The sequence below is a fragment of the Petaurus breviceps genome, unplaced genomic scaffold (genome assembly GCF_028583685.1).
Source record: "Petaurus breviceps papuanus isolate PSGF00001 unplaced genomic scaffold, PetGlider_PUasm1.0 90977, whole genome shotgun sequence".
NCBI classification, from domain to species: Eukaryota; Metazoa; Chordata; class Mammalia; order Diprotodontia; family Petauridae; genus Petaurus; species Petaurus breviceps.
In genome coordinates this window covers 44,429,606-44,452,155 of record NW_027187391.1, presented here as the reverse complement: position 1 = coordinate 44,452,155, position 22,550 = coordinate 44,429,606, and the positions used below count along the sequence as shown (strand labels likewise).

The 22,550-nt window shown below is 40.2% G+C and overlaps 1 protein-coding gene across 1 annotated transcript in view; it reads left to right on the top strand.

Moving 5' to 3' along the window:
• The window catches only part of AFG1L (AFG1 like ATPase), a 190,347-nt gene extending 168,029 nt beyond the window's left edge, over positions 1-22,318 (top strand). The window contains exons 11-13 of the mRNA XM_069077098.1: positions 18,861-19,001; positions 19,801-19,914; positions 21,688-22,318. Of these exons, the coding sequence (XP_068933199.1) occupies positions 18,861-19,001; positions 19,801-19,914; positions 21,688-21,816 (384 nt within the window). The 3' untranslated portion in view covers positions 21,817-22,318. The remainder of the gene's footprint in view (positions 1-18,860; positions 19,002-19,800; positions 19,915-21,687) is intronic.
• Positions 22,319-22,550: the final 232 nt, after the last annotated feature.

Here is a 22,550-nt window from a genome sequence, read left to right as displayed (position 1 = left end):
TTAAGCTTAGATGTGTTTGTAAATGCCAAAAAATCACCTTTCCTTTGGAAAATACTAAGTTTTTTATTTGCAAAATGAACCGAATACAAATCAGTGATGATGGTGATAATGATTCCTCTAAGAAATTACAGTATAATAAAAATGAGAGGTGGGACATTATTCACTTATCTTTTTTAGTTTTTCCTAATTTCTGGAATTCTTAATAAAGACTTCAGGTCAGTATCTAGTTAATATCAAAATAACTACTTTGTAGAAAATAAGAAATTACATATTCTAGCACTTTGAGGAAAGGATTAATTGTGTGTGTGTTTGTGTATTATGTATGTGTGTGTATATAAACAGTTAAGATGCTAGCTAAGTAAATAATTTTTTTTTAACTTACAAAATCTTAAAAGAAAAATATCTGTTGAGCATTTAATGAAAATTCCTTCTTTGCATTTTGGGTTCTCAGAACCTTATTGTTTTCCTTTTCCCTCTCAGTCCATCCTTGAGTGGAAACTCTGTGAAGACAGGGACATGTCTTCATTTATTGGGCTTTCTCTGTCTATTCAGGTGCCTTAACTTGGATATTTTTTAAAGACACACATTGAAGATAGAAACGATTGGAAAGGAAGCATAAATATAAAGTGTGTCCTGGTCCCTTAAAAATAAATGTCAGGCATTCTGAAGCACAAAATAGACAGAACCTGTCAGGGAAAACAATGCGTAATGAAAAGAGATTTTTAAATCCTGCTCAGATGGGGAAAGTGATTATATCCACCAGAAAGAAGAAAGAGCTCAACTCTTTATTTTACTTCTATTTTCTCCTTCAAAAAGGGTGACTTTTGAGCTGGAGAGAACAGAAGAGCAATGACTAATATAGAACTGATACCCAAGGTAAGTACAGAGGTAGTGAGAAGGGAGAAAGGACTTGATAGTTGTCCTTGATAAGTTCAGATCACATCCCTAGAGACCAAAAGGACTGACAGTGATCTTAGAAGGCCCGTGGAGAATGAAGATGCCACTGCTGTACTGGAGAAGAGCAAGTGTTGTCCCACTTTTCACAAAAGGGAAGAGAATAGAGTCTGCAAACTGAAGCCTGGGGAGTTGGACAGCAATTCCTTGGCAAAACTCTAGAACATATTATTACAGGAATAGTTAGTGAATATCTGGAAAAGGAAGCAGCAATCACAAGGAGCCAGAATGACTTTGTAAAGGCTAGTTCATGCCAGAAAAATTTCATTTCTGTTTTATATAGGGCTAGTAGAATCATAGCTAAGGGAGATGCATCAGAGAGAGCTCTTCTATATTTGAGCCAAGGATCTGACATCTCCCATGATGTTTTGTTGTGAAGACTGGGGGCAGGGGAAGAGAGACGGGCTAGACAACAATACCTTTGGATGCAAACCTGGTTGAATGGCCAGAACCAAAAATAGCCGTTGATAATTTGGTATTGATTTAGAAGGAGTTATCTAGCTAGCAGAGAGCTTCAGGAATCTATGCTTGGCCCCTGTGCTCATCACTTTTTAATCAGCAACTTGTCTAGAGGCAAAGCTGACATGCTGATTGGTCTGTAAGTGGCACAAAGGTAGCAGAGGCACATTAGATGATGCTGAACAGATCTCAGCAGGCTAAATAGTGACCAAATAAGATGAAATCAAGAAGAGTTAAACCTGCAGACAGGTTTAAAAATCAACTTCACAAGTGGAAAGGCTTGGCTAGATTGCAGTTCATCAGGGAGAAAAAAAGATCTGGGGTGTTTAGTGGACTGCATCCCTTGGTGGAAACCTCCATTATCAACGTAGATTGACACCCTAACTTAGAAAGTTTCCTGGGGCACAGAGAGGTTAAGTGTCTTGCCCAAAGTCACACAGCTGCCATTTTTTCCAGGGAAGGACTTAAACCTAGATCTTCCCAATTCCAAGGCCAACTCTCTGTCTATTATACCACACTGCCTCTCCCAAGAGTGGGATGGCCAAGCCAAAAATCTATACTGCTCTTAACCAATAATATGAGAGGAAAAATGTCCCAGACTATCTCAGCTTAAGTCCCATATCAAGGATTATTCTACTTGCCACAAGTTCAGGAAGAAAGCTGACAAGCTGGATTGCATCGACAAGTAAGTGACCAGGATGGTAAGGAGCCTTGAGATCATGCCATATGAGAATCAGTTGGAAGAACCAGGAATGTTTGGCCTGGAAAAGAAAATACTTGGCCAGGGATATAATCTGGGAATGTGTCCACCTGTGCCTAGCACAGTGTCTGTTGCACAATAGGAAATTAATACATGCTCATTGAATTGAATTGAATGATGGCTGTTCTAAAGTATTTGAAGATTGTCACTTGGAAGAGATTAGACTTGTTCTTCCTCCCTTCCCCATAGGACAGAGCTAGGTGCAGCAGATGGAAGATGGAAAGAAGCAGATTTGGTTTGATGTAAGGAAAAAGTTTTTCATGGTTAGAATTTTCTTATGAACTACCTGATCTGCCCATGACTGGGAGTTTTCATGCACAGGGTGGATAGCCACTCATTTGGTTTGTTGTAAAGGAGGGGTTCTTGTTCAGGTACCAGGTAGAGGTTGGACTAGATAGCCACTGAGGGTGGCTCTGTGGTTCTTTCTGGCATGGCGCCCTGCACAGTACCTCTTGAGAAATGTCTAATAGTGATGGTGACAAATTTTCTCTTTCAGCATATAACTCCACTGTTACTTCTGTAGTCTTTCATTTTTCTTGAGCTTGGTCTTTTGTGTTGCTAGCTTTCACAAGATTCACTACCAGTGATGCTTCTGAGTTGAACTAGAAATGTTATTGGAAATGAGCCTCCCTCTGTACCTTGCACATAGTTGGCAGTGGATTTGATTTTACTTTGATCTGGTGAGGTTTCCATTCTAAGTATAAAATCTTTCAAGAGAAGATTATCAAATTAAAGGGCAGATCATTAGGCAAAACATTCCCTTAGGCTGCGGTGCTGTGACCACTATTGGGTTGAATGAGAATGTATTGATATTACTGTTATCCCAGGAGTATTTTTTAAATTTTCAATAAAAGCAAAATGTAGTAAATTAGGATCCATAGAGGAAAAGCCATAGGGAACCTATAGATTGACAGGTATCCTTCTAGGTCCTTGGGTGCAGCCACACTAATGTGAAATATATTAGCAAGAATGTGAGGCTACCTCTGGCAAGGGTTATAAGAGAGTAGTTTGGTCTGGCCTTTTGACTGAATCCAAGTTTTAGAGAACAAATCCTTTTATTGAGGGGATTTATTCTGTGAAGTTTGGATTCAGTCAAAGAGCCACACTTGAGGACCTAGAGAGCTACATGTGGCCTCGAGGCCAGAGGTTTCCCACCCCTGGATTAGAGCCGGGGAACTAAAAATTGGGAAAGCTATTCCTGTTTGTCCACAGTCTGTCATCTTTGTTTGAGGAGTGAGTGGGGAGCTAGGACAGAGCATACAGGGAAGGCAGGATCAGGAAAAAAAGATACAATTAGTCAAGGATATGAAAGCTTCACAAGTACTCTTGTAGGCTAGGCCAGAGTCATAGCAATGATTTTACCACTGAAGGTAAAGCTAGCCAAGTAAAACCATTCTGGTAGAATTTGTTTCATGTATACCAGCTAGAAGAAAAAAATAAGGCAAAGATAAAGAAGGTGAATTTCTAAGGGGATCAGAGAATGGTTCTAGATAAGAACTTGCATGATATGCCAAAATATGAAATATGAAGAGAATTAGCTTGAGCCTCTTTAGTTTCCTAATGTCTCTTTTCCTTGGATTAAGGGGAGCAGAAGGAGCTTTTCCTAAGCCATGATATATGGATTAAGGGTAAGAGGTCCCCCCTAAATGTTTGGATAATCAGGTACAAAGAGTGACCACTGATTAGTGAGTGATCAGTGTCAACTTGGAGTGGGGGGTATCCAAGCCCTGTGACTTTGACTCTTTTCTTCTCAGTATTTTTATCCATGCCTTGGTTGTGGGCATAAATAGCATGATAATCAGATTGTGTTGGGTGACAGAATAAGGATACAAAAAGATCTCAACTGGTCAGAAAAAAATGAACTGAATCAGATGTTACAAAAGTTCATAGAAATAAATGTTAAGTGCTAAAATTGGGTTTTAAAAAAATCATCTGCTGGGGTGGCTAAATGGCGCAGTGAATAGAAAACTGGCCCTGGAGTCAAGAAGACCTGAGGTCACACTAGCCATGTGACCTTGGGCAAGTCACTTAACTCCAATTGCCCTACCTTCTCCCCTCCAAAAAAAAAGCAAAAAAAAAAAAATCAGCTGCATATGTATGAGATTGGAAAAATATAATTAGACAACAATTCAGATAAATTCATACATATACGCTCTTGAGGTTTCCCAGAATTAGTTCATATGAAGAAGAACAGTGGGTATTAATGGCCTTGCAAACTCAGTATCAGTCATTATAATGTGGTAGCCAAAATTATTAATTTTTATCTTGATTTGCTCTTAATACAGTTATAATTTCCAGAGTTAGGGAGATTAGAGTCTCACTTTACCCTGCCCTCTTTAAATTTTATCTGGGGTATCTGTGTTCGTTTTTGTCTGTAGGAAGGTCATTGACAATGTGGAACATATCCAGAAAATGACCAGGATGGTCAGGGGACTTAAACCTATCTGAGAATTGGTTGAAGGAACTGGGGATTTTGAGAAGAGGAAATTTAACTGTTCACATATTTTAAAGGCTCTTCTACAGAAGAGGCATTCACTTGGTTCTTCTTGGGCCCTGTGGGCAGAATGTGGAGTCACAGGTAGGAAGTTGTAGAGAGCAGATTTTAGCTGAATATAAGGAAAAACTACATAATGATGAAAAATATTCACCAGTAAAATCAGTTGACTCATGACATTGTGCATTTCCTATCACTGGAGTTTTTTACAGGAAAGGCTCGATTCGAGTTCAGGGTGGGACAGATTGCTATGAGGCCCTTTAGAATTCTTAAATGACATGGTTCTATGATCCTGTGATAAAGCTTAGTGATGTAAGAGGGAACTATTACCTGGGACACCAGACTCCCCATCTCCCAACAAGAACTGGAAGTGTAGGTTTTGGCAAGCTAGGACCCAATAGCATGTCCAGACAAATCCACAATGAGTTCTAGAACTGAGTCATAAAAGAGACAGACCAAAAAAAGGAGGGCAGGGGGTGGGGGAAGGAGGTAACCAAGAGAAGTAGGCCCAGCAACTGAGTGAGTGTTTAGGACAAGAAAAGCCTTGTCATTCGTTGAACTTTTATCTTCCCATACACTGTTGTACCCCTCCCCTTCCTTGTTCTGCACCTGTAGTTCCTGGTAGTAAATACCCCCCTTTTAAAAAACTGAAAAGGCAGGTATACTGTTGTTAAGGAGAAGGGGGAAAGATTAGGAGGAAACCGTGTTTGGTCTTAGAAGAGAGTGAAACAAATGACTGTGTTGGAAACCCAAAAGAGGGGGCAAACTAGCTAGGTCTTAGGTTTTGTTGGCACAAAAGTAAATTGGGATGCTGAAGGAAGGTGAGGACGGCCCCCTGCTTTCCCAGCCCAGGCCTCTTCTGTACTCCAAGGCAGTCGGGTGCACAGAGAGAGTAATCTATGGGGGATGGAGATCTGAGAGATGTCAAAAGGCCTGCCTGTCTCCTTGTAGCAGCAAACACCCCAAGCGCATCCTCAGGGTTTGCAGCTACCACAGGTTCTTGGATCTGCTTTGTTAAAGGAAAGCAACTCAAAATGGGTTAACAAGCTTACTTTAATCAGTCAGACATATATCGTTTACCTTGTTCAGGAGAAGAGGTCAGCACCCTGAACCTCAAAGTATACAGGCATAATTATCAAGACAGAAACATCAAGTAGACAGATTTCCAAACTGTCCAACCATTACATCCATACCCAGTCAACATCTGGGTTTCCACATTCTGGGTTTTTCAAAGCCGGGGGACTCTCAACAACGGCTTCCCAGAATTCAGATCAAATCACAGAACACTTCCCAAAGTGAGTCCCAAAACAAAGCTACACATCAGGGCTTATACAGCCTTCTCCTGGCTCAGAGAATGTAACAACCTTATTGACCCACTGGCCAATCAAGAAGTATCTACTGAAAAACAAGCCTCCCTCCCCAGGCTTCTGGTGCATTTTAGCCTAGGGGCAGGGAAGATCTTCCAAATTTGCATTCCCATTACACTCCTCTTCTGGTCCATGGTCTTGTTTATTAAGAGGTAAGGTATTACATCCAGAGAGTCTTTGCTAAAATGTAAATATTGTGCCTTAGGGAATTAATGCATTAGCAGTTATCATCATTATTGTTACTATTAGTCCATTATCATATTCAGTAAGAACTATTTTTAATATTTGTAATGTGCAAGCACTGTCCTAGACACTGGGATGATGAATGAGGTAATAATAATGAGAATGGTAGTAATCGAATCACTAGCATTTATATAGAGCCTACTACGTACCAGGCCCTTGATCCTCACAACAACCCTGGGAGGTAGGTGCTGTTATAATCTCCCTTTTACAGTTGAGGAAATTCAAGCAAACAGAGGTTAATGATTTGCCCAGGGTCACATAGCTGGTAAGTTTCTGCAGCTGGACTTGAACTTGGGTCTTCCTGACTCTAGTCCCATCATCAAAAGCTCATGGATGGGTTTATAAGAGAGCAGTTGGGTACAGGGCTGGTGACTCTTAAGAGGTAGGGGTCACAGATTTAGCGCTGGAAGGGAACTTAGATGTCAATCTAAGGGCAATCCTCTCATTTTATAAGTGTAATGGACCAGGACAGGTTAAATGATTTGCATAGGGTCACATGTCTAGGTAGTATCCAAACCTGAGTCTTCCCAAGTCCAAGTCCAGTGTCCCATCCACTTACTATATATACCCTGTTGCCCCTGATGCTTAGCAATATGAATAAAATGGTTTCTTCTACATGTTAGCAATTCCAGAATATTGAAATTCTTATCCTGCCTCACCATACAGTGAGTAATTTGTACTCTATTGCTAAATGCTTGAGTCTACAAATACCTGAATTTTGGTGCTTTGTGTATGAAACGGTTTTTTATTCATTAACCTAGAACCTGCAAACCCTTTCCAATTAATAGAGTCTTTTCACTTTGTTTCGAAAGGACAGGTTTATCCTAACTTCCACAAAGCATTTTTTTTTTGGTCTGCTAAAAGCTACTTCTCTTTAAGATAGGAAGTATTGTCATTGCTATGTAAACAAAGCAAGATGCTGTGTACTCTTGTTAAATGAAGAGCTATCAGTGAATCACTCCAAGAAACCTATAATGGAAACAGAAAAAGGGTAACCTTAGAATAGGATCATCTACAGTAAGCTGGAAATAATAAGCATCCTACTTGAGCTGAGATGATAGCGGCCCAACATGCATTAACCAGACAGAAGAACAAAAACGAGTGAAGTTGACAGCTCTGTCCCCAAAGCTGAAGTAGATTAACCGGCTTGTTGCAAGGCCAGAAGTAGCCTCACATTCTTGGCTAATGCATTTCACATTAGTGCAGCATTGAAAAAATCCTGACTCCTGGCATCCTAGACATAATGACAGCAATCTACAGCTGCCCCTCTTCACACTGTACTTTCAGTTCTGTACAGGAGCAAGAAGGCAAAAAAGTAAATGCTTTCTTGGCTATTTTTTTTTTTAGAAATAAACGATGCTACATTCAGACCTGCTATATACTGTTGGTAATTAAGGATAACAAATGCTCTTTGCAGACTCATTAGAGTTTTAAAGTTCTTTAAGTTTTAATCAGATTTCTGTAGAAACAAAAAGGGATTGAAACAATAGCAGAGAATGCACAAACCATCAAATAAGTGGATTGTAATTGTACCTGTTTAGAAAATTATTCAGATAACCAGCTACATCAAAGACTATTAAACTTTTTAATTGCTCAGGTAGGAGGATGAGGGCTGTCATCATTATCATAAGAAAAATCTGCATCAGATAATACTATTTGAATTTTGAGATAGAATAACACACTCAAGGATACCACTAACTGAAGTGCCATTTAGTACTCAGAAAATCATCAAATACCTTAATTATTCATAGGACAGAATTGTGAATTCACAGTATTAATTATAGCCTCAGAAAGTGCCTTGTACTATGGTGTGATTATATAATAAGATCAACTAGTGCATAATAAAAGTATGCATGGCTTTGATTTTGTAATGGTAAAGTACAGACAAGTAGGGGGGCTGGGTCCTCTCCATGTTTTGCCCAGTCCTCCATAACCCTTGGTAGAGTGAGTATTAAGAGTTTAGTGCCTATTCCATGAAAATCACTTGATTTTTGAAGAGGGTTTGATGGCTCTGCATCTTGAAACAAGTTGGGGTTGTAGGCTAATAGTCTATATAGGTTGAGTCTATACTTAAGTTGAATAGAATGCCCCTTAAAGCACTTTACATCTGGACATGTATATTGGACCTTTTAACACATTTATTCAGCATTGCTTAGGTGCATATATGACCCAGAGAGACAAATGAATGAATAAGGCATTTATTAAGCACTTACTACACGCAAAACACTGTGTTGAGCTCCGGAGATTCAGACAGAAAAGGAAGACAGTCCCTACTCTCAAAGAGCTCCCATTCTAATGTGAGAGATAACACGTAAAAAGGTTTCAGATGCAAATCATATGGATAAGTCTCATGGTCCTTAGGGCACCTGCTGCAAAGTAGATGTTAATGCTTCTTTAATGTTGTTTCCACTGATAAAATCACATCAGTTTCTTATGTTGTCTCTTGTCAGTGCCAAGAAATTTGATGGCAGTAACTTTCCTTTCTGGGTCTTCAGTAGCAATAGCTATAGCACCTGCAGGAGAACTTACCAGGCTACATCTCTGTAAATGTTGCTTCCCAAGATGATGTCTGAGGGCAGCAGGCTGGAAACAATAGCATTCCCAAAGCTCTTGAGCTCAGGGTCCTGGGCTCTCTCTATCAGAGTCTGAGGGGAGATGATGGTCAAGATGGTAGTGGTGGTTTGACTTGCCTGGTACAATCTGCTCTCTTGTCTCTCCTCGGGGTGCCTTGCTACATCCAGGAGGGCTTGTATTCTTTGTGTGTGATACACACAGCCCACTGAATGCACTTCTGAGCTTTCATCCAAGTGACACAGTCTTGTCAAACTTGTTTCTCCCTGTCCTTCTGTTTTCCATTACTAACAGTGTTTAATGATCATTTGTAAGTAGTATAATAGTTGAAAGAAGCAAGTTTACATATTTGGCAGAAAACTGTTAGTGGTAATGGTAAATGGGTTCTGGAAGTATGCATCTAGATTCAGATAAACCCCTACTAGGTCTCAAAGAAGCTAGGTAATACATTTCCTAGGCCTCTGTAGGTGGGGAGCAGCTCCCTTCCCTTTTTAAAGTCAGGAAAGAGTACATTTTTCTCAGAATATTCTGCCACTTTGGACAGGTTGGCCTGTTCCAAGCTGATCTAAATTAGGCTGTAGAGAACTATTCTTAGCATCAAGTAGAAAAATGGTCCAGAAAGTCATAAATAGAGAGAAGCTTTGGATATTATCAAGCTAGGTATTAGAGTGATCCCCATGGAGTTTGAACTATAGGAAGCTTCAAATTGTCACTTCAGCTTTCTGTGTTCATTTTTGTGCTACAGAACTGTTCTTTCTTTCCATCTTAATCATCTTTCTAATCAGTTACTATTACCTATCCACTACACCTGAGGTACTGTGCCGTATAAAACTGGTTCAGAAAGTCATAGCAGCATAGAGCCCCTGGTGTAACACCTGCCATTGATTGAATGGGAAATGAACGTAAGTGTTCTCAGGGACAACTTTTATTGTCCCTGAGCATGTCTTTTGTCAAAACTAAAACCCTAGAGTAGCAGAATAGCATTGACTATCACAGAACCTGGGAGAGAATCAGTTCTATATCAGTCCTAATCAGTCCTCTAAAACATCCTGGAGAAGGGATCATTCAGCTTCTACAGGACAAGCTTCAATAAGGAGGATGAACCCACTGCCTTCTGGGGCAGCCATCCCATGTTTGGACAGCTCTGATTGTTAAGAAGTTCTCTGTTATATCGAGCCTAAATCCTCTGCTCTGCAGCTCCCACTGAATTCTGCCTTTCTCCAGATTGTAGCCATTGCTCCTAATTCTACCCCTTAAAGCTACCAATAGGTGGTATGGGCTGTTCTTGAAAGTGGTGGGTCCCCCATTCACTGGAGTTCTACAAGCAAAAGGCAGATGACCTTAAGTCTGGTAGATAAAGAGAGACGAGATGACCTCTGAAGTCCCTTCTAACTCTTAAGAGTCTGTGATTTATTTCTCTTAAATTTCACCTCGTTAGGTTCAGCCCAGCTCTAAGGGTTGGACTCCGACTAGATTCCACAGCTTGTTCTAAGCCTATCTCAGAGAGACGCTATATCCTTCTTACCCTACCCCAAAGACACTCTGCCCTTTCCCAGCCTCTCAGGTATATCCCATCTACTTCCTTAGCTATGAGACTCTTTTTTACCCCTTTTATTACATACCCGTGTTTCCCCGATAATAAGACCTATCCCGAAAATAAGCCCTCCCCTTACTGTGTAAGATTCCTCTAAAATAAGCCCTCCCCCGAAAATAAGCCCTATTGAGATTGCTACTGTAGTGAAAGTGATCCCCTGCGCTACACGCTACATTACGGTACCCTCTGTATGCACCGTACCTCCCCCCCCCCCGTGAAACGCACCGCCGCACTCCGAGCTGCATCCAATCAGAGCTGCAGCAGTGAGCGCATCATCCTGTTCTTCCCCAGTGATTTGCTTGCTGGCGCCATTGAGGGCAGTGCATAAGCCCTCCCCTGAAAATAAGCCCTCTGGTGTTTTTCTGTCCAAAAAGTAATAATAAGACAGTGTCTTATTATCGGGGAAACGCGGCAGCTGCTCAGCCCCTAACATCCCTAGTTCTGCTTGGAAGGAGAAAGGAGTCTGCCCGCTGGTGGGACTCCATTTTTCACATTGTCTCTCATTAAGCCATGTGTGTGTTCCTTGAGAGCAGGGATTGTTTTTGCTTTTCTTGTGTCCTCAGAGCTCAGCACAGACCCTGGCATACAGTAAGTACATAATAAATGCTTGTTGATCAACTGACTGGACCCTGTTTAAAAGCTCTGAACTGGGGAGGGAAATGGGAAGGCGGCCAGGTGGTTATGATATGGTATTTACACATCTGTGTCGGGTTTGGGGATGGTCAGTGTAAAGGATCTCCTGGGGGGAGGGGGGAGTTGTGGGGAGCCTATTAAGCCGCCAGATGCTGGAGGAGAAAAGGCTCTTGGGCACTGGATATTGCTGTGCTACAAGGCCTAGCCTGCCAAGATTGTGTGCTATAAGGCGGATACAGATAGATACCCCAGAGGACATCCACCACAAATCCAGAACGTTGTTCCCAAGAGACAATGAGAGTAGGGGTGGCCAGCATTCAGCACTGCGCATGTCCTCAAACAAAGAGAATGCACCCTAAGGTCCAAACTCCTCTGGCCATGTTGCCCATCCTCACTCAAGCATAATCTCTCCAAAGTACAGAATCTTATCTAGAAATTTCTTTACAATGGACCAGTCCCATTAGCTTTATTTTCTTCTCTTCGCTACCCTGACCACGATAGTCTTGGAATAAAAGATTGATGCTTTCATCCAGGGCTGCTCTACTTCACCTAGAATGTCCCCCTACACAATCGTAGCCGGTATTTATGTTCTGCTTCATGGTTTACAAAGTGCCGTACGTACATTATCTCCTTTGGTCCTCACCACCGCCCTGTAAGGTGAATATTTTAGGCATTAGGATCCCCATTTTACAGGTGAGGAGAGAGTATGACTGGTCCATGGGGACCCAGCTAGTAAATGTCCAGGCAGCCCTCTATCTCTCTAGATTCTATGTGCAGCAGTCTTTTTCCAATAAGAACCCTGACAATGCAAATGAGACACAGGTGATAAGAGTTAATGCAAATGAGACACAGGTGATAAGAGGCCAAAAAAATTTATAGTTTTTAAAAGTTTGTTGATTTTTGAAGATTCTTCTTGATTCGTGTTTGACTTTGGAGAAAGAGGTTGAGTTTAGAGAATAAAATGAAGGTTCATTGAGGGAAGGGCCCTGGATTTATTCATCTTTATAGCTCCCTCAGCTTAGTGCCCCTACATCTAAGAATTTCATAATATAAATGCTTGTGAATTGAATCAGATATTTAGTGAATGAGAGGAAAGCTTCATCCCTTAGGAGGGAAATGAACTGATGATGGGTGAAAATGAACTCAGAGGAGAGTCCTGCTTCCCCAGCAATGCTCTGTTCATCTGAGGGTCGGTATCTTGGTGTGTGTCTGTGTGTGTGTATATGCATGCTGGCACTCTCCTCATTGGTGGAATAAAACGAAGGCGATTCAGAGGGCTCTGGAGGCAGCAGCTCTTTTTATCTTACATGGTTGACAGAATGAAGAGACAGGGACAGGGTGAGCAGGGGCAGCCTGGTAGCAGGCTGGTAGTAGGCCACAGGAAGGAGGGAACTCTTTTTTTTAGCTCCCTTTTCCAAATACACGAAAATAGTGGGCAGGATGGACAGGTCATTGATGAGACATTTGTTGGTGATAAATTAAATCATTCCCTTCCTTTCCCACCTCCTATCCAACATATGAAGGAAGAGGAATTATTTAACATATTTAGCAAATGAAAAATGTTATTTCTAATACTTCACTTAGGAATTTTTAGTCTCAGTCCTAAAAAGAATGCTTAAGGACCAAGAGCAAGTGTTATTTCTTGGACTCTCTTCTTTTTTTTCTCAAAAGAAGTTAGCTAAATAGATTTAATCCCTCTATTTCGGAATATGTCTAAAGAAAGTAAAATTTCACTTCCGTGTTTCCTAAATTAGGATTTTTCCTCTAGCAATGTTCTCTATTTGTTCTAAAGACTGCTGTTTAAAAAAAAAAGAAAGAAAGAAAAATGCCCCACATTTATTTAACGAGATATTAGGAATATAGGGCAAAGTAACATCAGCTAATATAATGGCAAATGCAGACCTTATTTAAAATATATAATTTGCTAAAATAGCTGAGCAAGCAAAACTCTGATTTTTTTTTTAGTTGCCCTTAGCACTTCAGTTTCATTTCTACTAATAATTCTCCCTGGGCATACAGATATTTGGATAATTTTTTTTAAGTCCAAAGCATATATACATGCATAGAGAGTATGCTTAATTATACTTAACTGCATACCTAAAATTGAGTTTTGTATTTTTATATATCTGCTAGTTTGTAATGGATAAGAGAAACAATCTTGAGTATGCTACTGAAATTCAGTGCTCTTATGGTATTGCCTATAACACTGTCAAAGCATGGAGATACTCTCTTTTGCTTTTTCTGTAGAAAGCTAACACTACTGACCCACCATTAGAAAGGCATTTGGTTTTACCAGTAGTGGTGATGGATTTGCATGCACACTCTTTGACCCTTTTGTAAAGGGTCAGCATTTGCAAAATGGCTTGCAGGGATTAAGCAATAGCCTATGTCCATGGAACAGAGTAATGCAAACTGATCTTATTGAGGATAGAACGAGGAACCTTTGCCACGTTAAGGCTATAATGGAATCGACTGAGTTAATTAGCCACAAACCTGGCAACAGTGTCTTCTTTAAACTGCATAGGACCACACACAGTCAAAATTACCTCTTTACTGGAAGGTCTTTGCAATAAAGCCTTCTAGAGAAGGCTCATGTCTGGTAAGAATAGTGATGGAGAATGACTCAAAATTGGGCTGCATGTCTGAACAGCCAAGACAGAGATGAGGAGTCTTTTTCTCTATGCTACCTGTGAGTTCAGAATGTTGCCTTGTGTTCTGGGACTAGAAAACCCAACAGAAGCCCTGCCCCCTCCTCATTCCATTCTCCCCCATCCCCCATTCCCAGGAGCTCCAGGGTAGAACAGCTTGTTATTGGTGGAGGGTCTCCATCTTGGTTCGCATTTTTTGTTCTGGTCTACTGAAGGAAGAAAGTAGCAAAACTAGCTCAAACTGAGATTTCTGAGCAGGTGGTTTGACTTTAGAGTTCTTCCCTCCCTTTCTTTTCCTCTTCCCCCTGTGCCCCAGAAATATAAGGCCCTTTGGCCATCCAAAGCCCTCTACTATTGCATCTAATCTAGACCCCCTTCTCCCTAAGAGAAACTCCCCACCTTCCAAAATTAGCTTTCTTATTTCCCCTCTTCCTCTACCCATTGATAATTAATAACCTTTGGCCTCTGGGACCTCACAGTAGCATTTTGTTTATATCTCTCATACACTGGTTTTGCATTTTTAGTTTTATATGTGTCTGTGTATATATGTATATACACCCACACAAATTTAAATATGTATACATACATATGTGTGTGTATATGCACGTATACGTGTGTATGTATATAAAAAAAACATTTCTCTAGCAGACAAAAAGTTCCTTAAAGAGCAAGGGCTATGTCTTAATAAATTTTATATCTTCCCTAGCATCTAGTATCGAGTGCTCTGAATGCATTAGTTGTTTGGTTAACATTTTTTTTAACTGAATTGACTTATGTAATTGGAAGAAACTGAGAGTGGTGAGGAACCTTGGAGGCCATTCTAGTCCAACCTGTACCTCAACAGAAATCCTCCTTTAATATCTCCATTCAGCCTCTATTTGAAGATGTCTAGTGAAGGGGAAAACATTTCCTCCCAAGATAGACCATTCCTCTTTGGGATAGCTCATTTGTGAGGAGGTTTTTCCTTGCAGAGAACAGAAATCTGCTTCAGCACCTTCTACCAAGTGCTGCCATGCTGCTCTCAGGGGCCACGCATGGCAAGTCTGATATTTCTTTCATATAACAGCCCTTCAAATACTTGAACACAGCTGTCATGTCCCCTAAGCCTTTTTCTCTATGCTATATATCCCAGTACTTTCAACCATTCTTCATGTAGTATGGTGTCCATTTTCTCACCATTCTGTTTCATCTCCTTTGGTCACTTTTCAGGAGAGAAGGATGTTCATGTTGAAAAGGGGGTGGCCAGAACTGATCACAGTTCTTTAGATATGGGCTGGACAGGGCTAAGTGTGCCAAGGAGCAGGATCCATCACAAAATAAATGCCTATATGTAATACAGAAAGGAAATGTCTAGAATTAAAATTTATGCATTCATAAAAATTAATATGAAATGAAAAATCAACCTTTTATTCAACCTTTAATATTTTTATTCCACCTTTTAAATTTTATTTATTTATTATTTAGTTAGTTTACTTATTCAACCTTTAAACCAACTTTTATTACTGTACCCTGGGCAGCTATTTACCTTGCCTGCCCTTAGTTCCAGTTATGACTCAAGATACAGCTTTCGCGTTATTGATCTCAGCTAGAGCCTAAGAAAACAATCTGATTGAATTGATTTCTACAAAGATGTAAATGACTAATAACTTCTCTCTAATGCTTTCCATAGTACTTATAATTAAAGAGGTTTTTGTTTAGCTAGATGTCTTCAAATTTCAAATAATCTGGAAGAAATACTTTGGGATAAGGGGAGAGGATGGGAAGGACTTCTCCAGTTGTTCCAAATGGATCTGGCTCTACTTCCTGTAGAATGAGCCTCCGGCCCTGTCTCATGTGTTCTTCCAAGGCTTGAGTTAAGACTCCTGGATGACCATGTTCGAGGTCAAACCCTGGGTGAGCCCCCTCTCTTCATTGCTGGAGCGGGATGGAAGGACTAAGGCGCCTGCTCTTGTTCTTCATGGCTTGTTGCTCGTGTAGCTTAGTTACTGCCTAAGAATTAAGGTCATCTGCTCACAACTGTATTTTATTTTTTTGCTTTTTTGGAGGGGGGAAGTCAGGGCAGTTGGGGTTAAGTGACTTGCCCAAGGTCACACAGCTAGTAAGTGTTAAGTGTCTGAGGCCATGTTTGAACTCAGGTCCTCCTGACTCCAGGGCCAGTGCTCTATTCACTGCGCCACCTAGCCACCCCCAGCTCATAACTTTAAAAAATAAAGGGAACATTGCCTGGAAATATGACTAACGCTGAATAACATGGTCAGTACTTATCCGGAATGTGGTGTTCAATTCTAAGTGCCATATTTTAAGAAGAATATTGACAAGCCCATAGGACCATAGAATCAGATTTAGAGCTGGAAAGGACCTTTCAAGCCAATCTTCTCATTGCCCAGGGTTACACAGCTAGTAAGTGTATGAAGAAGACTGAAATTTAGGTCAGGGGGCAGCTAGGTGACACAGTGAGTAGAGTGCCAGCCCGGAGTCAGGAGGACCTGAGTTCGGATGGGGCCTCAGACACTTAATATGCACACACAAAAAAACCTAGCCATGTGACCTTAGGCAAGTTACTTAACCCCAATTGCCCTCCAAAAAGCAAAAAAAAAAAAATCTAGGTCAGTCTGATTCCAGGTACAACACCATAATATTGTCCTTCTTTTTATAGCAGAATAAACTGGTTGGGGGAAGGGTAGGTGTTAAGTGACTTGTCCAAGGTAATAACAGAAGTGAGATTTTAACTAGGTCCCCTGGCTCCAGATCCAGCACACTTTAAACTGGGGGACTCTTGACAACATATACAAGAATTATCAAAGGAAGTAAGAATGGAGAAGACCTGAGGACAGCAAATGATAACTGTCTGCATGTATTTGAAGGGCTTTCATGGAGTAAGACTCGTTCAGCTTGGCCTCAAAGGACAGTCCTAAAAACAGTGGGCAGGGACTCCAAAAGGGAAATTTTCAGCTAGATGAACGTACAGGTGTAGAATGGGCTGCCTTGGAGGTGTCAGACCCTCTGTCATTTAGCAGATAGCCACTTCTCAGGGGAATTCTAGAGCAAATTCTTGTTCAAGTATGGGTTAGAGTAAATGATCTCTGAGATCTCTTCTGGCTATGGTTTCCTCTAGAATTTGGGCAGATGTGTAGGATATACAGGATACATTCTGTAGGATAGGGCTAAAATTAATTATTTCAAGGACAAGCTCTTAGCTTGTGGGTAGCACTTTTTAGTTTTTTATATCAGTCTTATTGATAGCTTTTTTTTAATACCCCCTACATTTTCTAATTTATCAGTCTGCCAACCCCTCCCAGAATGCAATGCCTTCTAACAGAATTTTAAAAGGAAGAAAAAAAACAGGTCAGCAAAACTAACCCAATGTAAAAAGCAGCTAGGTGTAGGATAGAGTACCAGGCCTCGAGTCAGGAAGACTTGTCTCCCTGTGTTCGAATCAGGCCTCCGATACTTATTAGCTGTGTGACTCTGGGCAAGTCATGTAATCTCTGTTTGCCTTAGTTCTCTCATCTGTCAAATGAACTGGAGAAGAAGGCGGCAAACCACTCCAGCATCTCTGCCAGGAAAACCCCAAATGGGGTCAGAAAGAGTGAGACATGACTGAAAAATGACTGAGAAAAAAACCCCATATATTAGAACAATAGGAAAATGTATTCATTGTTTCATGTTCATGGGCCCCTACCTCTGATAAAAAAATGTATGAAGAGAGAGAACTTTTAGGGGTGGCTAGGTGGCACAGTGAATAGAGCCCTGGAGTCAGGAGCGCTTGAGTTCAAATCTGGCCTCAGACACTTGACACACTTACTAGTGGTGTGACCTTGGGCAAGTCACTTAACCCCAGTTGCCCTTCAAAAAGCAAAGAAAAAGGAGAGAGAGAACTTTTAATTTTAAGTAATTTAAATATCTTAACTCTTTAGATGAGAATGGAAAAAAGGAGGCTTTGCCTCTGGGTACATGTGGGGTATGGGGGAGGATGGAGCACCATCTCTTCCCCTCCTCCACAGCACTGCCCAGAACTTCACTGCCCAGACAAGTTCCTGCTTCCCTCCTGGGGTCTTTCTCCTCTCACTAACACACTCCCCAGCTGCCATTCCCAGGGATCAGGAGCTCAGGGGTCTTCAGTCATGCTCTACAAGCTGAAATTAGAGTCAGTGGGATGAACCATATCCTTTCCTGGCAAGACCGTACTGTCACATTAACTATCGTCTCCTACCCATCTCCCATCCTTGCCAATTCAACTGAATTTGCCTTCAGCTTTAGAATTTCTACTTCTAGCCTTATTGTCCCTATATTAAGAGGTCACAAGCTGCTTTGGTCATTGAAATCCTCCAGCATTTCTCATAGAAGTTCATCATTTACCACAATATATTTAGATAATTACTAAAAATACTTGCCTGTTGCTTTTATCCTGAAACATCTTCTCTTCCTATTCAAAATTATTCAGTGATAGTGTGATATTAGGTAATAATCATTATACTTGAAGTAGTAACTGAAATTTAGTCGTAGGAAGAAATTCAAAAGAATAGTAATAAATTTAGCCAAATTAAAGTATTAGATGATGTGAATGATAAATAAAAAGTTACTAAGCCGGATCTTTGTTCTTCATTCTTAGGGGAGAGGCAGGCAATCTGCTTGGCCCTGGTGAATGATACTGGGGTGGGGGAGGGGTTCTCATTAGAGATACGCCACCTCTCCCTACAATATTTCTCTTTCTTTTTCCCTTTCTTTCACTATTCAGACAATGTAATGATATATTGTGAATATATTTTTAATTAAAAATCTGATCAGTCTTAAATTTAAAGTTAGACAAATGTATCCCACCCTTAGAAATGCTGACCCAGTTAGACCTGCTTTTAAAGCAGGTGACTGAGATCCTAGCATTGTAGGAGTCAGAGATATTTTCCAGTTGAAACAGGCAATATAGGCAAACAGGCATATAACTTTCTAGATCAGTGTTTACTTTATATAACAAATTTTACATTCTAAAACTAAGACCTTAACTGTAGAGACACGAATAAAACAAAGTATGTGCTTTTCAAATGACTTTCTCTCATTCACCAGTTTCCAAAGAAAGTAACAGTTATGTTCACTTGATTTATTTTAATTTTCTAAATGTTTAATTTTTTTTTAATTGCAGCCTCTCGGAGCCAGTGACTATTTGGAACTATCAAAGAATTTCGATACAGTTCTTTTACGAAACATACCTCAACTTACACTGGCCAAAAGGACCCAGACGCGACGGTTCATAACTCTTATTGACACTTTTTATGAATTTAAGGTGAGCAAAAAGCAAATTTTCTCTCTCAACTTAGAATGTTAAAACTCAAGTACTCAAGTCCCATTACAAACCGTTTTAATGTGCCAGCTGTTCAGTGATCTTGCCAGCCAGCCTATGTGCCCTGTGTAAATAATGATAGGTAGTACAGCCAACTTACTAACACCTGGAAACCTCAATATTCCTGCCCATATAGTTGCATCATATCTTGTATAATTACATATACACAGTCAAATATTTATGTCTTCAGGAAATAGTGTAAATGTCAGTCTTTTTTTAAAAGATGCACTTGAAATAATCTTGATGGAAATAAAAATATAGTATATAAATGCAGTGACTGTATATTGACCCAAGCCAGTTTACTTATGCAGTACAGAAGTAGCTATTTGGGGCAGCTAGGTGGCATAGATTCAGAGCCTCAGCCCTGGAGTCAGGAGGAACTGAGTTCAAATCCGACCTTAGACACTTAACACTTACTAGCCATGTGACCTTGGGCAAGTCACTTAACCCTGATTGCCCTGCATTCCCCTCTCCAAAAAGCCAAAAAGAAAAAAAGTAGCCATTTGAACATCTTCAAGAAATTTGATATCAGCCCAGTTCCAAGAAGCAAAAAGTGCATGTGTTTACCCTTCAGGTCCTTCTACCACTAACAAAAACTATTAGGAAAATTAGCTTAATACGTAAAATATCCAGATGATCAGGATGCCAGATGTAGATGTTTTCAGTTGTCCAAAAGACCTCCTTTCCTTCTCCATGTGAGATCAAAGAAATGGCATTGCTTCCTCATTTTCTGTTCTTCCAGGTACGTATCATTTGTTCCTCACCCGCTCCTCTGTCAAGCCTATTTTTGTATCAGCATCATGACAGTCAGCTGGAGCAAAGCAGAACATTGATGGATGATTTGGGACTGAGCCAGGTAGGCGATATTAACATAATCTCCTTTTATCATAAAACAGCTTAATTGGTTTTGGTCTGATATCATGGCAACACTTTAGGAGAAGGAATGCAGTGCACATTTAACTCTTGGTTTACTGCCTTCTTCTAAGACCACTGACAGATGCTTTTATAACAGTAACTATTCTGTGTTTCTGTTTATATGGTGCCCATCACCACTGGAGCTAGCTAGACACTTTGACAAGCTAAATGTGCTAGAAAGTGGGGGTGATAATAGCCTGTATCTCACCAAGTTATTGTGAGAGTCAAGTGAGATAACATGTAAAGCCCTTTGCAAAACCTCCAAGTACTATATAAATGCTAGCTGTTATTATTGTCATTAAGAATCTAGGGACACTGGCCAGTCCTCCATTAGCCCATTTATTTCAGGGCCTTAGCTTAATAGGAGCCCAGAGGATTCATATGAAACTAGGCTAAAGCCAATTCAGAAAAATGTAATGGTATTTCTTTCTACCAAAAGAGATAAAACAGGGTTTTTCACCAGTGTGAAAGGGCCAAGCATTACTCACTGGCCGGTTTTGTCTCCTAACCCCATACATTCACCTCTTAACAAGGGCAGCGTATTCAGGGCTTGGGAGAATCAGGTCAATTATGCTTGATAAAATGAAATCATATTTTCAATGGTCACTTGAATCTACTTGTGGAAATATCTAACTGTGTCATAGACCTGCATACTATGAATTCTTGAAGTTATTTTTGTAAAAGCTGTGCTGCACTGATGATTGTTGTCTTTTTTTTTACACATTCAAGAGAATATTTCAAGCAGTGTTACTTCTGTGGTTTGAATGTATTGTAAATCATTAGTTTTAGTTTCTTATTGCAGACCTCAGTTCAAATGGGATAGGCCCTCAGATCTCATCTTCAGTAGGAAGAGATTAGGAAGTGTGACTTCAGTGACGTAGGTTAGAAATGAGTTGTCATTAAGGTTCCTTTGCAAACCAAAGACTTGTCTGTGTTAGATGGGCTCCAACCAGCACTTCTACCCTCCCTATATGACACTTTGGACAACTCATTTCACCCCACCTGAACTCAGTTTCTTTATCTATAGAATGAGGAGGTTGGGATAGAAGCCCTCTTAAGTTCCATCCTAGCTCCAAACTGATGATCCTATCATCAAGAGTCCTTAAACTGCAATTGGATTTTTTCCTCCTTAGTAGGACAAATTGGAAATTTTTTGCTTTAAGTGCCTCAAGAATCTTTCCATGGGTGTTCCAGCCTTTCCTAATTTATTGTGGCAGTCATAGTCTTCCACATTGCCATTATTTATTACTTTGTACACATTTATTGTCTAAAGTTTCCTTTTGGGAGATTTTTTTAGGGAAATTCCCTTTGAACTAATAGTTTTGTGTCCTGGATTCCTTCGAAGGCCAGAGACCATTTTGGGGGGTTTGTTTGCTTTTTTTTAAAGGGGCAATTGGGGGGTTAAGTGACTTGCCCAAGGTCACACGACCAATAAGTGTCAAGTGTCTAAGGTCAAATTTGAATTTAGGTCCTCCTGACTTCAGAGCCAGTGCTCTACTCACTGCGCCACCTAGCTGCCCCCAGAGACCATTTTTAAAAACATTTACCGTGCTACTTTTTTTTCTTGGTAGTATTATCACATGATATATTTTGAGAAATTATGAAATATTTTAAGATGGTATATAATACCTTTAAAATAAGTTGTCTAATAAAAAAATGTCCTTTATGTACTTGTCACAAGTTATGAGGTTTGGCTTTGTTTTCTCCAATCTAGGATTCAGCTGAATCACTTTCCATGTTTACTGGAGAAGAGGAAATCTTTGCATTTCAGCGCACAATCTCCCGACTCACAGAAATGCAAACTGAACAGTATTGGAATGATGGCGACCGAAGCAAGAAGTGATTCTCACTTACAAATGACCAGAACTCAGGGCAAACATGGATGTGTTGGGGGGAAAGCCTTACTGTGGAAATTGACCTAATTTTTTTTTTCATTAATGATTGATTGGTTATGCACTTTATCCTTTGGACCACTGATCCTCTATCTCAGATTCCTATAAAAGAGTTCATGGATTCATAAGTTAAAGCTATTTTTACAGCTTCATATTTTTAATATTTATTTTGCCTTTTGTTCCATCAAAAAAAATTAAAATCAGTGGTCTTGAAGGCTATTAATAACAGATTTCTTAGCTATATGTTATACATAAAGCTACACGAATATGGAATTGGTTCCTGCTCCACGCTGGCGATATTCATAAGAATATGTCTTTCGTCAAAGAAAAAGCCACTTACAAAAGTAGAAGGCTTCATACCAAATCCAATCATTTGGAGGCAATAAAATCTGAGTTTGTGTTTGTATGTTATAACATACTTGAATTGTAATAAACCTGTGATTACCTTCTAAACTTTCCAGTTCTCTTGCTGGTTCTCCTCAAAATGTTCAGGTTCCTACTGAGCGTCAGTTCCCCAGAGACTGAGATCCTGTTTCAGTAGAAAAGAGGTGTGACAACAAGGTTAAAAACAAGATCCCAGGGAGAACATGGTCCTGCAAAGATGAGCAGAGGGAAGGGAAAAATCTCTTCCTTTTTTCTCTTTTGCTAAAGACCCAAAGAGTCCAATAAATAGGAAAGAACAATT